General features: G+C 43.4%; 1 protein-coding gene across 1 annotated transcript in view; it reads right to left on the reverse strand.

Annotated features, from left to right (window-relative positions):
• Nucleotides 1-10,563, reverse strand: part of Brca2 (BRCA2 DNA repair associated) — a 44,968-nt gene extending 34,405 nt beyond the window's left edge. Inside the window, exons 1-7 of the mRNA XM_057765702.1 lie at nucleotides 10,528-10,563; nucleotides 9,903-9,999; nucleotides 4,891-5,118; nucleotides 1,900-2,008; nucleotides 1,363-1,412; nucleotides 1,006-1,046; nucleotides 723-834 (exon numbers count right to left, since the gene is read on the reverse strand). Coding sequence (XP_057621685.1) covers nucleotides 723-834; nucleotides 1,006-1,046; nucleotides 1,363-1,412; nucleotides 1,900-2,008; nucleotides 4,891-5,118; nucleotides 9,903-9,969 — 607 coding nt within the window. The 5' untranslated portion in view covers nucleotides 9,970-9,999; nucleotides 10,528-10,563. The remainder of the gene's footprint in view (nucleotides 1-722; nucleotides 835-1,005; nucleotides 1,047-1,362; nucleotides 1,413-1,899; nucleotides 2,009-4,890; nucleotides 5,119-9,902; nucleotides 10,000-10,527) is intronic.
• Nucleotides 10,564-16,942: the final 6,379 nt, after the last annotated feature.

The raw sequence follows: 16,942 nt of genomic DNA on the forward strand, positions 1-16,942 counted from the left end.
CTCAGAAGGTAAATGTGCATAAAAGTAAATGTGTACATGAAGTTATAATACACAGATGACATGGTGCTAAAATGTGACTCTCTGATAGCATTTTAGACAGAGAGAAGAAAATTATTCAGAACTACTAACATATTCAGCACAAGTAACATCTGAGTCAGCTTTCACGTTTACATACTTTTTTACCTTTTTGTTTGTTTGTTTGGGTTTGGTTTTGGTTTTTTGAGACAGAGTTTCTCTATAGCTTTGGAGCCTGTACTGGAACTAACTCTTATATACCAGGCTGGTCTCGAACTCACAGAAATTCACCTGCCTCTGCCTCCAGAGGGCTGGGATAAAAGGTGTGTGCCACCACCACCTGGCTTGGAATTGGAGTTATTATGGACAGCTGTAAGCCACTACATGGGTGCAGAGAACTGAACCAGGGTCCTCTACAAGACAGCAGATGTTCATAAACACTGAGCTATTTCTCCAGCCCCCCATGCTTTCTTTCTTTTTTTGGGGGGGGGAGGGGTTGGGGTTTTTTTTTTGAGACAGGGTTTCTCTGTGGTTTTTTGGAGCCTGTCCTGGAACTAGCTCTTGTAGACCAGGCTGGTCTCGAACTCACAGAGATCCGCCTGCCTCTGCCTCCCAAGCCCATGCTTTCTTTCTAACACAAGGCTGGAAATGACAACTTAACAGCCTCAGCTACCTCATCCTGTGCAGTACACATTTGCCACCATTACCTATGAGCACAGTGGAACTAAGGGTTGGTGGTGTAGCTAACGAACTTGACCAAGACATATCAGGATCCACCTCAACTCCGAGACTTTCAGAGATGGGTTTGGGTGTCTGACCCTACAAAAAAAGACAACAGTTTAATTTACAGAAACATTGGTGATTATTTTTTTCATTCACACTTTATTTACCACATAATGCTAAGTGTAGATCTGCAACTCTCGAGCTAAAGGGATGACACTGTCACATTCTCAACTTATATAATGGAAGTAATCTGAGCAGAACACTTACCTCCTCGATTTTTGGTGTAGAAAATAAACTTCCATATAATACTGCAAGTTAAAAAAAACACAAAGTTATTAGATTTTTATTAACATTTCTACAACCTACAAGTAAAACCCAGGGGGCTGCACTTGAGAGCACGGGCTGTTCTTGCAGAGGACCTGGGTTCCAAGCACCTACAATAGGTGGCTCACAATCATCTATAACTGTAGTTCCCGGGGACCTAATGCTCACTTTTGGCCTCTGGACACCAGGCATGCATTTGGTATACATACATACACATAGGCAAAACACTCAAACAGATAATTTAAAAGTAAATGAAGTCTTAAAAGACAATAAAAATAAGAACCTTTGCAGTGCTCATACCTGGTTTTTCTCTTTGTGGTACAACTTGTGTGCGTCGCAGAGGAAGAGGGCTAGACAGAGTGAAACAATGGCCTCAGGTTAAAAGGAGAACAGCAGTAGCAGAGAGATCGTTCTGTACTGAGTTTTTACGGATGGGAAGACCAGAGTTTGATATGCAGCTTCACACTGTGACCCAGCTGCCTCAGGTTCTCTAGTGCTAGGATTTTCAGAGTGTGCTACCAGGCCTGGCTCAAAGTAAACGTTCCTAACATAAAAAGTACCAGTTGAGGAATTTATTACATTATTTATAAACAGAAGTTCGTCCAGGAGGTACTCAGCTGTAGCTATCTGGATGATGGTTTATTTCTGAGACAAACACATGCAAGAGAATGTTTTGTTTAAACACATTCTAACAGAAGCTGAGCATGATGGTTCATTAGAGTCCCCAGCCTCGTGGGAGGCTAAGGCTGGAAATTCTGCAATGTGAGACGTGCCCTTGAAAACAAATAAAATTCATGTCTGTAAGTCCTTATAAAATATACACCAGGCTCCTCATACCTTTCGCTGAGACAAGATCTCAGAGTCGGACTGGCAACATCAAGCACAGGGCCCACTTTGGCCTTTGTTCTGCGGTGATTTTTATGTTTACTGTTTGCAGTAATCTTCCCTGAAACAGTAGAAAAATCCCGTGAGGGTGTAGACACTACGGATTTTGAACTTAAGAAAGAAAACAGACTATTCAGGGAGCTGTCGCCTCCTAGGGAGATGCATCTTTTTTTTGGGGGGGGGGGGTTCGAGACAGGGTTTCTCTGTGGTTTTGGAGCCTGTCCTGGAACTAGCTCTGTAGACCAGGCTGGTCTCGAACTCACAGAGATCCGCCTGCCTCTGCCTCCCAAGTGCTGGGATTAAAGGCGTGTGCCACCGCCCAGCAGGGAGATGCATCTTAAGAGATGAGTACAGCCTATGCTATGGCATCACATAAGGTAAAAAATAGGGCTGGAGAGATGGCTCAGTGGTTAAGAGCACTGCATGCTCTTCCAAAGGTCCTGAGCTTAATTCCCAGCAACCACATGGTGGCTCACAACCACCTGTAATGAGATCTGGTGCCCTCTTCTGGCCTGCAGGGATACATGCAGGCAGAGCACAGTCTATATAATAGATAAAAAAAAATAAAGGGAGACACTGAAGGGAAACCACAAGTCCAATCTGAACGAATCATTCTGCTTTCACCATTCCACTTTAACTTAGACTCCTGCATAAAAGTGGGAGAACAAGGCCCTCATGACTGCAACTTCCCCTCGTCCCTTCCTTTTCTTGGGTGCTGGAGACTGAAACTAGGGCTTTTCAAATGACAAACATGTCATGGGGGGTGGAGCTTTAATCCCAGCACTTGGGAGGCAGAGGCAGGCGGATCTCTGTGAGTTCGAGACCAGCCTGGTCTACTGAGCTAGTTCCAGGACAGGCTCCAAAGCCACAGAGAAACCCTGTCTCGAAAAACCAAAAAAAAAAAAAAAAGAACTTCTGGAGGCATCACAATCCCTGACTTCAAACTCTACTCCAGAGCTACAGTACTGAAAACAGCCTGGTACTGGCATAAGAACAGACAGGAGGACCAATGGAACCGAACAGAAGACCCAGATATCAACCCACACATCTTCAAACACCTGATATATATAAAGAAGCAAAAATTATGAAATGGAAAAAAAAACATATTTAACAAGTGGTGCTGGCATAACTGGATATCAACATATAGAAAAATGAAAATAGACCCATATCTATCATCATGCATAAAACTCAAGTACAAATGAATCAAAGACCCCAATATAAAGCCAACCACATTGAACCTTATAGAAGAGAAAGTGGGAAATACACTTGAACGCATTGGCACAGGAGACCACTTCCTAAATATAACCCCAGCAGCACAGACACTGAGAAAAACAATTAATAAATGGGACCTCCTGAAACTGAAAAGCTTCTGTAAAGCAAAGGACACGGTCAACAAGACAAAACAACAGCCCACAGAATGAGAAAATATCTTCACTAACCCCACATCAGACAGAGGTCTGATCTCCAAAATATACAAAGAACTCAAGAAATTGGTCACCAAAAGAACACATAATTCAATTAAAAAATGGAGTACAGACCTAAACAGAGAACTCTCAATAGATGAATCTAAAATGGCTAAAAGACACTTCAGGAAATGTTTAGCATCCTTAATCATCAGAAAAATGCAAATCAAAACAACTCTGAGATTCCATCTTACACTTGTAAGAATGGTCAAAATCAAAAACACTGATGAAAACTTATGCTGGAGAGGTTGTGGGGAAAAGGGAACACTTTTGCATTGCTGGTGGGAATGCAAGCTGTTATAGCCCCTTTTGATGTCAGTGTGGCTATTTCTCAGAAAATTAGGAAACAACCTTCCTCAAGACTCAATAATACCACTTTTGGGTATATATCCAAAGGATGCTCAATCGTGCCACAAGGACATGTGCTCAACTATGTTCATAGCAGCTTTGTTTGTCATAGCCAGAACCTGGAAACAACCTAAATGCCCCTTGACTAAAGAATGGATAAGGAAAATGTGGTACATTTACACAATGGAGTCCTACACAGCAGAAAAAAATAACGACATCTTGAATTTTGCAGGAAAATGGATGGAGCTAGAAAACATTATTTTGAGTGAGGTAACCCACAGAAAGACAATTATCACATGTACTCACTCATAGGTGATTTTTAAACATAAAGCAAAGAAAACCAGCCTACAAACCACAATCCCAGAGAAGTTAGACAACAATGCGGACACTAAGAGAGACTTACATAGATCTAGTCTACATGGGAAGTAGAAAAAGACAAGATCTCCTGAGTAAATTGGGAGCATGGGGACCTTGGGGGAGGATTGAAGGGGAAAGGGGAGAGGCAGGGAGGGGAGCAGAGAAAAATGTAGAGCTCAATAAATATCAATAAAAAAAGTATAAAAAAAAATTTAAAAAAAGGACAAAAAACCCCACCTCCATCCTCGTATAACTTGCAGAAATATAGTTTAGGCAACATCAACAACAAGTCACAGGCTTTTTTGAATATCCAAGTCATAATTCAGTAAAATCTTAGTGTTTTTACTACTACTTAGCATACTGATCATAGGAGGAAAGAAGCATTTACTAAATACCAAAATTATTTCCTTGAATCCAAATGTATCACATACCATTTCCACCATCTCCATTCTTGAGTCAGGAAAGAGATTAGAAAGACTGTGATCAGCACAACAGAACTCAGTTCATCACAGAGCTGCGACTTTACATACAATTCTGCCTGCAGTTCTAGCTCATGCCCCCTCCATCACACTTCAACTGCATGATTTGTCCAAATTTAACCGATACTTACTTTTTTTTTTTTTTTTAATTTTTTAGACAGGGTCTCTCTGTGTAGCTCTGGCTGTCGTGAATTTACTCTGTAGACCAGGCTGGCCTCAAATTCAGAGAACTAACTGATTCTGTCTCCCAAATGTTGGGACTAAAGGCGTGTGCCACCATATCTGGCTATAGTTACCTAATTCGTTGAAAGGCGACTGGTCTAGTGCTTGAGTTTGACCTTGTTCTTTGAATATTATTGGAGTTGAAGCCAACTGATGGTAAGGCGGTTTTCTCTGTGGTGTTTTAAACAGCTGTGGTTCATAATTGTGGGGTTTATAGTCATATTCTTCTGAAGGTTCAAAATTATACGGTGGGGCTTCTGAAGAAAGTTCTTCAAACCAGTTGAGGCTTATTGGCCCTAAATCTGCAAGAAAAGCAAAAGTTTTAATCAGTGACGCTGAGGAACTCCTGAGCAATGAAGATCATAACAAACAGGGTTGATAAAGGTGATTCCACTCATGCTAAGCCTGACAACCTGAGATACATTCGAGCCCATACTCAGAAGATGTGTACTCACCTTGCGTCGTAGAATATGTGCACACACGTGCACACACACACACACACACACGCAAAATCAACAAAAAATATCATAGTAAAGAATAAAGGAGGGGGGCTGGAGAGATGGCTCAGTGGTTAAGAGCACTGCCTGCTCTTCCAAAGGTCCTGAGTTCAATTCCCAGCAACCGCATAGTGGCTCACAATCATCTGTAGTGAGATCTGGTGCCCTCTTCTGGCCTGCAGGCATACATGCAGACAGAATACTGAGAATACTGTATACATAATAATAAATCTTTAAAAAAAAAAAAAAGAATAAAGGAGAAGGCATGGTTGTACTCATCTGTTATTCCACTTTCAGTAGGTCTGAGGCAGGAGGACTGAAGACTGAAAACAGCCCACGCTACACACCGAGACCTTCATTTCAACAAAGAAAACAATGCCAGCAAGAGGGCTCAGCAGGTAAAGGGGCTTTACTGCCAAGCCTGGAGACCTCAGCTCATGACCAGAATCCACATGGTGAAAGTTGAGAATTGACTCTTGCAAATTGTCCCCTGACTGCTCTGCCACTCTGTTCCCACCACAAAATAAATTTAGACACATAAAAAAATAAATAGGGGCTGGGCGGTGGTGGCGCAAGCCTTTAATCCCAGCACTTGGGAGGCAAAGGCAGGCGGATCTCTGTGAGTTCGAGACCAGCCTAGTCTACAAGAGCTAGTTCCAGGACAGGCTCCAAAAACCACAGAGAAACCCTGTCTCGAAAAACCAATAAATAAATAAATAAATAAAATAAATAAATAAATAAATAGGGGCTGGCGAGATGGCTCAGAGGTTAAGAGCACTGGCTGCTCTTGTAGAGGTTTTGAGTTCAATTCCTAGCAACTACATGTTGGCTCACAACCATCTATAATGTGAACTGGTGCCTTCTTCTGGCCTGCAAGCACCTGGCCTGTGCAGGAGAAACACTATATACACAATAAAATAAACCTTTAAAAAATACTAGGCAGAGGCAGGCGGATCTCTGTGAGTTCGAGGCCAGCCTGGTCTACAAAGGGAGTTCCAGGACAGGCTCCAAAGCTACAGAGAAACCCTGTCTCGAAAAACCAAAAAAAAAAAAAAATACTAAACAAAGGAATTTGAAATTTTGACTAGTTGGGCATGGGTGGTAAACACCTGTAATCCTATCACTTAGGGATTGAGTCAGAAAGATCTTAAGTTTGAGGTTAGCTACACAAAAAACATTTCTCAATTGGGTATGGTATCACACACTTATAATTCTAGTATTTAGGAGGCTATAGCAGGAGGATGCCATTTGTTCCAGGCTAGCTTGCCTACACAGTGAGATTCTATCTTAAAAACCAATAGAGAAGGTGTGGGGTGGGGGGCTATCTTTTTGTTTTAAATTTTAATTTATGTGCATTAGTGTTTTGACTGAATGTATGTCTGCATGAGGGTGTTGGTTACCCTGGAACTGGAGTTACAGACAGTTGTGAGCTGTCATGTGGGTGCTGGGAATTGAACCTGGGTCCTGTTAAAGAACAGTCAGTGCTCTTAACTCTCCGGCCTTGGGAGCCTACCTTAAAAAAAGAAAAAGAAGCTGGGCATGTTGGCACACACCCAGTACTTGGCAGGCAGAGGCAGACAAATTGCTGAGTTCAAGGCCAGCTTAGTCTACAGAGCAAGCTCCAGAAGAGCCAAGGTTACATGGAAAAACCCTGTCTTGCAAAACAAAGGGGGGGGGGGGGGGGCGCGACTCCATAATCTAGAGCATACCAAATACAGAAAACAAAAAAAGAAAAACAAGAACCATGACTGTGGAATACTTTAAGGCTCATTAAGCAAGATCATTAATGTACTCTTTTGAAAGTGCAGCAACACATAATTTTGAAAAAGTTACAAGGAGATAGAATTTAGCTATATTTATATATATTTTTAATCTTAACAATCATCAATTCAGGGGGAAAAAACCTATTCACATAAGCATGTATTCCATAAATTAAAAAATGATTTTGAAGACTAAATATGACAAATCTCTTTGAGTATGGGTTAAAGAAACACTTTCAAGGGGGCTGGAGAGATGGCACAGAGGTTAAGAGCGTTGCCTGCTCTTCCAAAGGTCCTGAGTTCAAATGCCCAGCAACCACACGGTGGCTCATAACCATCTGTAATGGGATCTGGTGCCCTCTTCTGGCCAGCAGGCATATACACAGACAGAATATTGTATACATAATAAATAAATAAATATTTAAAAAAAAAAAGAAACACTTTCAAATAAGTATGAAAAAAAAAAAGATTCTTACATGGCAATGACAAAATGTCTAACACCCACCCACCCTATAGAGCAGTTTCACATGCTTCAGGAGATTCAGTAGCTAAATGCATTTCACAATTAGGCCATGGTGTCCTTCGCCTTTTCATATTGCAGCAAGGATGAGGTATGTAAACAACTGCTGTACCTCGAGACAGAAGGCAGTGGACCCAGCTGTACTAGTACTGACATTTCCTGCCCACCCAAGGGGGAAATGCCAGGGACTTTCGAACAAAGCAAAAATGAATTGCATGAAGCTTATGTTTACTTCTTGTTACTACTGTGTAAGTGACACATGTGGGTGTGCATGTGCTGATGTGAATGTGGGGGTCAGAGACAACTGTGCACAGCTGCTCCTGTCCTTCTTCCTTCATACGGCTTCTTGGCAACAAGCTGGTCACCAGACCTCTGCAGCACACACCTTTACCCACTAAGCCACCTGACGGAACTAAGCTTAATTCATTAATACACCCTTCCCAATTTTCTGAGAAACAACATGCAGACAGCATTTCTGCAGAGGGAAGTGTAACTAACAGAAAAGCACTCATGATGAGTTGTGAGCAAAACTCAGACACTTTTCACAGAAGGCCATCTTTTCCTGGGAAGGACAGCCAGACGAACCAAGTGCTCCGATCTGAAGTGTTTGGTAGACATTTTCTCAAGAATGCAGTGAGCTCATTAGAGTGAAGAAAAAGGTTTGCTGTTAATGATGAAATGTGAGCTCCCATAATGAAATCAACCATTTCTAGGGGCTCCCAGGGGCTCATTTCTTCCCAGCTTCTAAAGAGTCGTCGGATCAGACCAGCTGCAGAACAAATGGAGATGCATTTCTTAGTCATGCACTGCCAATACTCACTGACAGGATCTAATTCAGAGCCAGGTGGGTTGCTCACGCTGCAATCCCAGGATATAGGGTGATCACTGCAAGTTTGCAACCAATCTGATCTACCTAGCAAGTTTGAAATTAAGCCACGATTACATAGCAAGATGAGGTCCTCAAAACAAGAAAAATGGGGCCGCAGAGACGGCTGTTTACGGCTCTTGCAGCGGACTCAAATCCAGTCCCTAGTACCCACATCAAGCAGCTCACAAACACCTATCACACTAGCCCCAAGGCATCCGATGCCCTCTTCTGACCTCTGCAGGCACCCATACACACGGGCATATACCCACGCACAAACACACACACAGATGTATGGTTTAAAATAACAAAAACAAATCCTAAAAGAAAGTCTGACAACTGTTCATCAGTAGCATCACAACGCGTCTGATTTGCTGGTAGCCCTTGCGAACAATTCTTCCCACTGGAAGTCACAGTGTTACTACATCTCCCACCTATTTAGGTATTCTCCATCATCTGGTTGACCAGGAAAGGACTACGGTAACCAGATGTACGACTCCACAACGAGCACAAAGAAAGCTGCCGGGGACTGAGTTATTCATTGTTCACTTTAGAGACAGTCTCGTGTGCCCCTTACTGCCCGAGCTCACTGTGATCCTTCTGCCTCTACTTTCCAAGTGGCGAGATTACATCATCTGCTAATGCCTGGTTTAAACTGAGGAACAAAGCCAGACAGCCAAACACGAGGCATGCACTTTACTGAGCTACATCCCAGTGACACTCCCATGCCTGCCTCTTCTGAAGAAAAAAAAATTGCCCAGCACTTGAGAGACAGAAGAAGGTAGATCTCAGTGAGTTCAAAGCTAGCCAGATCTACAAAGCAAATTCCAGGACAGCCAGGACTGTTAGTTACACAGAGAGACGCTGTCTCAAAAAACAAAACAAAAGAAAAAAAAACTTGGGTCTGAGCTCTGTAGATCAGGCCATCATAGAATTCCCTATGTAACTCAAACTTGTTTTGACTTCATATTTAATCCACCTGGCTAGGTCTTCTACATCAAGTTCACTGGGATTATAAATGTCAAAACTATCACAGACCGATGGTGGTGCATGCCTTTAATCCCAGCACTCGGAGGCAGAGACAGGCGGATCTCTGTGAGTTCAAGGCCAGCTTGGTCTACAAGAGTTAGTTCCAGGACAGGCTCCAAGGTAACACAGAAACCCTGTCTCGAAAAATCAAAAAAAAAAGGACCATCACACTTAACGCAAGTATTTTTTTGTTTTTCTGAGACAGGGTCTTTCTATGTAGCCCTAACAGTGCTTTATCTTGCTATGCAAACCAGGCTGGCCTCAAACTCACAGAGCTCCACCTGCCTCTGCCTCCCAAGTGCTGTGTTTTAGTTTTTAAATTTTTTTAAAGCAAGCATCCACCTTGCCTTACTTTATTGAAAATATTTTCTCGATGTGACTTAATTTGCCAAGTTTTATAAAAACTCGTCAATACCTGCTGTGCTGCATCGCGCCTGAAAAATTTCAAAAAAAGTTGGTCTCCTTTTGTATTCAATGGGCATTTTCTCTACAGTGTTCCTCCGATGCTCGCTCTGCAAAAGAGAAGTAAAATACACTTCACAGGTTTGCTTTCTTGGTGACAGGGAAAATCAGAAGCGCTGCTAAATTTGCCCAACCAGACTACCTAAGGCCCATCTTTTGGGACAAGAACAGAAATTTACCATGAGGATGGGGGACAGTTCATATTTGCGCTCCAAACCAAGTGACTACTAGATAAAAAATACGCACCGGAAAGCGGATATAGTGCGAGTCAATAACAAGAGTCCTTGCTGTTATTTAAAATAAATCACGTTCACTTCATTACGGAACCGAGACAGGATAGGTAATCCAGTAACTACAGAACCGCGCCACAGCGGGCTCTAGGGACGCGCCTGGTCCCTGGGGGAGGGACGCCCGCGGGCTGCAAGGAGCTGAGCGGAAACCTGTCCGGGGAGAGCCCGGGTGGGCGGCGGCCCAGGAGCAGGTCGAGCGGCTCCTCCGGGACGTCCGGGACGTCAGGCGTGTCTCCCCGGCCCCTGACACCCCGAAGCGAGCGCCCGCGTACCCCCGGTCCTACTGACCCGCTCTGGCTGCAGACGCTGACAGAAGCCGCGCCGTCTCACTTCACACGCTCGCGCGAAAAGCCCGCTCTGGGCCCGTGACGTCATGACTCGGCGACGCGGAAGTGAAGGGAGCGGATTACACCGTCGCTGTTCCCGGCGGTCTCCGGGCCTCCGGGATTAGCCCGCTCCCCGCCGAGTGGAACGCTCTCCCATCCGCAGCACTCAGACTCCCCGACACCTCTTCTACCCCTCGAGCTCACGTTGGTCTCGGCGCCTTGGGGACAACATGTGGGCGGGTCTCTTGTGACTTCTTTCCTTCTTAATGTGGGTAGGGAAGGGACTCTGGCCATCGCTAGCGTGGCGAACAGTCTCTGGCCGGCCTCGCCCTCCTCCCCCTTTTCCTCGGCCCCTTAGCTTACATTCCTAAAGCTGACCACCAAGGTCTAGACCCTTATTTGACCACTTCTTCCTCCTGAGGCTGACTACCAAGGACCAACAATCAAATATTGAATTCCAGCAATCAAAAGCCCCCTTTGGCTATCCTAATTAATATGTCCAATCAAAATTAAACACTTCATCCTAACACGGGATTTCCCTTTTTACCTTTATAATTTGTCATTTTTCTGTATCTAGAGGCACTCCTTTGTCCCCCTTGGGGACAAATACCCCTTTCCCCCTCTCTTGTTCCTGTCCCCTTCTCCCTTGTGTCTTTGTCTCTAACTCCCTGCCCTCTGTCCCATGGGGCAAATAAATCGTTATGCTGAGAACTTGGTCTTGGGGTGTCCCACACCAATACTGGTCTCTTATAAATGGAAATTTTGTTGATAGTTTATTTTCCTTTATCTTCTGTGTCTGCTTAAAGATCATTTCTTTTTTTTTTTTTTTTTTTTTTTTTTTTTGGATTTTCGAGCCTGTCCTGGAGCTAGCTCTTGTAGACCAGGCTGGTCTCGAACTCACAGAGATCCGCCTGCCTCTGCCTCCCGAGTACTGGGACTAAAGGTGTGCGCCAACACCACCCGGCTCCTTGGCCTTTTCTTTACACTTTAATCTCACTTCAGGACTTTGGGCTGGTTCGCTGGATCTCTTTTTCCCCTCTTCCCAAAGCCCTGCTTTTCACTTTTAATTTGGCTCTTTTAATTGGTTTATTGAGGGCGGGTGGTAGAACCTGGCGTGGGTTGCAAGGTGTGACTCTTGCCACCAGGTTGGATAACAGTGCTGCAATAAGAACTCCTTTCTGCAGGCCTAGGTACTATCTTTTACAATTTTAGGATGCGACCACCATGTTTTGTGAGACTTTGGGAAACTGAAACAAAACCTCAGTCCTGAATTTCCAGGGTAACAAGCCGGTACATTGCGGCTTCCTTTGGATTTATTGTTTTAACCTTAGAAAGCCTTCAGTTGGATTCAGCAAGTAAGATCTTTGAGGGCCTTGCTTCTTCCAGAGCATGCTTATGCAGTAAAAAGTTCTACTTGGATTAGAAAAAGAATGCCCCGGGTTTGGGGAATGTGCTCAATAGTGAGCATATTGCAGAGCCCTGGGTTAGATACTCAGCACTACAACAAAGACTGCTGGGAAAAGCCTGCTTGGCTCACTGGTATCATTTTGTCTGGTAATCAGTCATCCTTAATTGTATCAGGAAGCCTCACTAATGTAAAAACAAATAAACAAACCTAAAACTTTTTATGTAGGTCTAGTTAGCAAAGAAGAGGTGTGTGTGGTATTATCTAATAATAAACTGCTATTTACTAAATGTTTCTTACTATAAAATGTTTAGGGGCTGGAGAGATCGCTCAGAGGTTGGGAGCATTGCCTGCTCTTCCAGGGGTCCTGAGTTCAATTCCCAGCAACCACATGGTGGCTCACAACCATCTGTAATTGGGTCTGGTGCCCTCTTCTGGCCTGCAGGCATACACACAGAATATTGTATACATAATAAATAAATAAATATTCAAAAAATAACTGAAAAATTCTTTAAAAAAATGTTTAGTATTGTCCAGTGTGTAAAAATTCAATCAAGTAGGGTTGGAGAGATGGCTCAGCGGTTAAGAGCACTGACTACTCTTCCAGAGGTCCTGAGTTCAATTCCCAGCAACTGCATGATGGCTTACAACCACCCATAATGAGATATGGTGCCCTCTTCTGGCCTGTGGGCACACATGTAGACAGAACACTCTATACTAAATAAATAAATAAAGTTAAAAAAAAAAAAACCGATTCCCTAGTCGGGTAGCGGTGGCACACACCTTTAAAAAAAAAAAAAACAACTAACTAACTTAGTAATAGTCCCAAGTTTTGAGTTCATATCCATTTGACTTCATGTACTTCCCTTGTGAAATCTGCATTGACCTTATAAATAATTAGGACTGGAGAGATGGCTGAGCAGTTAAGGACACTGGCTGCTTTTCCAGAGGTCCTGAGTTCCCCAGCACCCATATGGTGGCTCACAATGGGATTTGATACCTTCTTCTGGTGTGCAGGACTACATGAAGACAAAGCACACACACATAAAATAATAAACATTCATAAACATAATAATAAATTTCTGCTTAGAGGTGGATGGTGGTGCTGCACACTGGAGGAAGAGGCAGGCAAATCTCTGAGTTCAAGCCCAGCCTGGTCTATAGCGAGTTCCAGGACAGCCAGAGCTACACAGAGAGACCCCGTCTCAAAAAGCAAAACAAAAAAAATATACTTTAAAAAAAAGGTGCTTTCCTCTTTGGGGAAGTTGGAGGAGAGAGATGTCTCACTAAGATGGAGCAGTTGGGGTAATGAGAACCAGTAACACACTTCACCTGAAAGATGTTTCGTTATTGCACACTCCTGGCCCTCGCCAGCTTGTGACTATGTTTCTTGTTCTCGGCACAAGGAGCCTCACAGCCACCGCACCTCTGCCATACTCTGTATCTTTGAGTTCAGTTGCTCACCTTGTTTACTACCAAAAATTATAGGATTCAATTCACTAATTGTTTTCCAGTTATCATTTTCATCCATATATAATGTGCACCACGTCTTGATGTCAATAATGAATACTGTGAATAATGAACACAAGTCACATAGTTAGCATAGCACACCCTCACATACTTGCCTTCTGTGTATTCTGTGTATAGGTGTGTGACAGGGAGTACCAAATCTATTCTCTTAGCTAATCTCGATCTAGTACAGTATCGTACGAGAGGGAATCCCCAGGAAAAGGCTGAGTCTACAAAGGCTGTTGATTAAAACTCAATGACCGTGGAGTGTTTGGAATAGTGCAGGTCCAGAGCCTAATTAAAATTTATTTCATGCTGTCATTAGTTCCCTAAAGATGTATTCTTTGCTCATCTCTGTGGTGAGGGACCAAGTCCTTTCATCTGTCATGCATGCATCTTTTAGTAGGCATTTGGATAGCCGGAAGTAGAATCATAAAGGGAAGATATGAGTTGCCACTTTAAGAATAATGTCATGTTTTATTTGTAATATATGTGTAAAAGGCCGTTCTTCAAGCTCTCCCTTGAGCGCATTGCTGCCGAGTGTTCCATGTGGGCTTGTGAATCTGTTGCACATCCAAAGCAGAGTCAGAGTTTATCTATGTAACTTATTCACCGTGTAAATACATTTCAAGTTTTTGTGATGTAATCTTGATTGATAATTCTGTTCAGAATTGCCTTTAGACTAAAAAAAAAAAAGGACAAAATACATGTTGATCATGGATTTTATTTCCAGTTAATTAAAATATTTGCCTTTGAAACACCTTTGGAGATTTGCATGTGGCTCTGAGGTATACTGTATAGTATACTCAAATTCAGTGAGTGACATGCACCACACCTGTGCAGCGTATGGCCCCTCAATCCAAACACAAGCACAGCCTTTGGAAGTAGACACGAAAATAAGAAAATGACTTTATTATTTTACATGTGTGTGCGTCTGAGTATATGTCTGCAGTTATGTGTGCCATGTACATGGAGTTGCGTGCAGAAGCCAGAAGAAGACATGGGAGTTACAAGTGATGGAGAGCCCTTGTATATGGGTACTAGTAATAAAACCCTGGTCTCTTGGAAGAGCAGCCAGTACTCTTAACTTCTGAGCCATCTCTCCAGCCCTTATCTCTTCTTTGTAAATTTTCTTTCTTTCTTTCTTTCTTTCTTTTTTTTTTTTTTTTGGTTTTTTGAGACAGGGTTTCTCTGTGGTTTTGGAGCCTGTCCTGGAACTAGCTCTTGTAGACCAGGCTGGTCTCGAAATAACAGAGATCCACCTGCCTCTGCCTCCCAAGTGCTGGGATTAAAGGCGTGTGCCACCACCGCCCGGCTCTTTGTAAATTTTCAATTCTGTGTGCTATGCATGGATTTGCATGGGAATGCGCACTTGATTATACAAACCTGCGGAAACCAGAGGAGTCCGGTCCCCCTGGAGCTGTACTTCAGGCAGTTGTGAGCCACTTGACACAAGTGTTGTGACTTGAACTCAGGTCCTCTACAAGACCAACATGAGGTCTAAGCACTGAACCATCTCTCCAGACCCAAGACTGTAACTTTCAATCATCTTATTGACCAAAGAGAAAAATCAGAGCTGGGAATGCTAGCTCATGCCTGTGATTCCCACACATAGAAATGATTCAATGAGCATGGTACTTCCTTGCCTCCCAAATGCCCTTCTAAAGCTACCAGCAAAACGTTTCTGTTTTCTAAAACCCCAAGTTTCAGAATCAACTGCCTCTAGCCCCAGTCCCCATGCACCATCCCACAGAACCTTTCCAGGGTTCACTGTCGGCTCTACATTGCCCAGTCCTCCTTGTCTTTGTCTACATCATTCTTGAAATGTTGTCTCACCGGGTGGTGGTGGCATGTGCCTTTAATCCCAGCACTTGAATAGGGAGGCAGAGGCAGGCGGATCTGAGTTTGAAGCCAGCTTGGTCTACAAAGCGAGTTCCAGGACAGCCAAGTCTACACAGAGAACCCCTGTCACATCTTTCACTCCTCTTTCCTGTGCCTCTTGGACTCTTTTATCTCTGTTGTGGTTCACAGTGATGGGTAGAGTCCTTGTAGCACTGAGTCTCTGAGAATGTGTTAGATTTGTAGTATCACAGACTCTAGGCCTTCTGAATCAGAACCTTACCCCAAGTTCACCAGTCTTCCAATCTTCTGCTCAGATGACTATCTCAGATCCTTCAAACCTCATATGTTGAAAACAGAAACTGACTCTATCCCATTAAAAAAGGATCTACCAAAATAAGATGTAGGCTGAAGAGATGCTTAGTGGCTAACCAGACTTGGGTTTGATTCCCAGTACTCCACTGTGGCTCACAACTATCCACTATCCATAATTATTCCAGTTCCAGGGGATCTGATGCCCACTTCTGGCCTCTACAGGCACCAAGCACTGAAATGGTATATTTCCATACATGCAGGCAAAATGTCTATATGTATAAAATAAAATTGAAGGCTAAAAAACATAGGTTAGAAAATTATCCCAGGAGTTGGAGAGATGGCTCAGAGGTTAAGAGCATTGCCTGCTCTTCCAAAGGTCCAGAGTTCAATTCCTAGCAACCACATGGTGGTTCACAACCATCTATATTAGGGTCTGGTGACTGCAAGATACACACAGACAGAATATTGTATACATAATAAATAAATAATTTTTTTTTAAAAAAGAAAATTATCCCAGACACTCCTGTCTGGACACTCACTCTGTAGACCAGGCTGGCCTCTAACTCAGAGATCCGCAAGTACTGCAGACTTACACTTGAAAAACACTGAAACATGCACTCTCTCTTCTCACTCTCTCTCTCTCTCTCTCTCTCTCTCTCTCACACACACACACACACACACACACTCTCTCTCTCTCACACACACACGAGTTCTTTAGTAGCATAACAAGCTATTTCAAAACAGCCACTTTATAAAGTTTTTTTTTGTTTGTTTTGTTCTTTTTTAATTTTTTGAGACAGGGTTTCTCCATAGCTTTTTGGTTCCTGTCCTGGAACTAGCTCTTGTAGACCAAGCTTGCCTCGAACTCAGAGATTCACCAGCCTCTGCCTCCCCAGTACTGGGATTAAAGGCGTGCACCACCACCGCATGGCTTTTATAAAGTTTATTTGGTTCACAGTCTGGGAAACTAGGAATCCAAACAATATGTCACCAAGTCTGGCAGTGTCATACCTTTTAATGGGACGCCTGGCGTCTCTTCATATAGACACTTCTCCTGAAAGACCCCGGTGTGGGGAGACTCTAACTCAAGACTTGGGACAACATGATCCCCCCCAATAACTCACGAGAGACCGTACTTGCTTGCAATCACTCAAGGTTTATTGACAGGCACCAGTGCACTGGGGCCAAAACTCATAACCCACGCAGGAGGAGTTCGACCCTGAGTAACTGGGAGAAGAGGTTTTTAAGGGAAGAAACCACAGTCCAGTAATCCGAAGGGGGTAGGGAGGACATCATAGAAAATTCCAAA

Source organism: Chionomys nivalis, chromosome 3 (genome assembly GCF_950005125.1).
Source record: "Chionomys nivalis chromosome 3, mChiNiv1.1, whole genome shotgun sequence".
In the NCBI taxonomy this organism is placed as follows: domain Eukaryota; kingdom Metazoa; phylum Chordata; class Mammalia; order Rodentia; family Cricetidae; genus Chionomys; species Chionomys nivalis.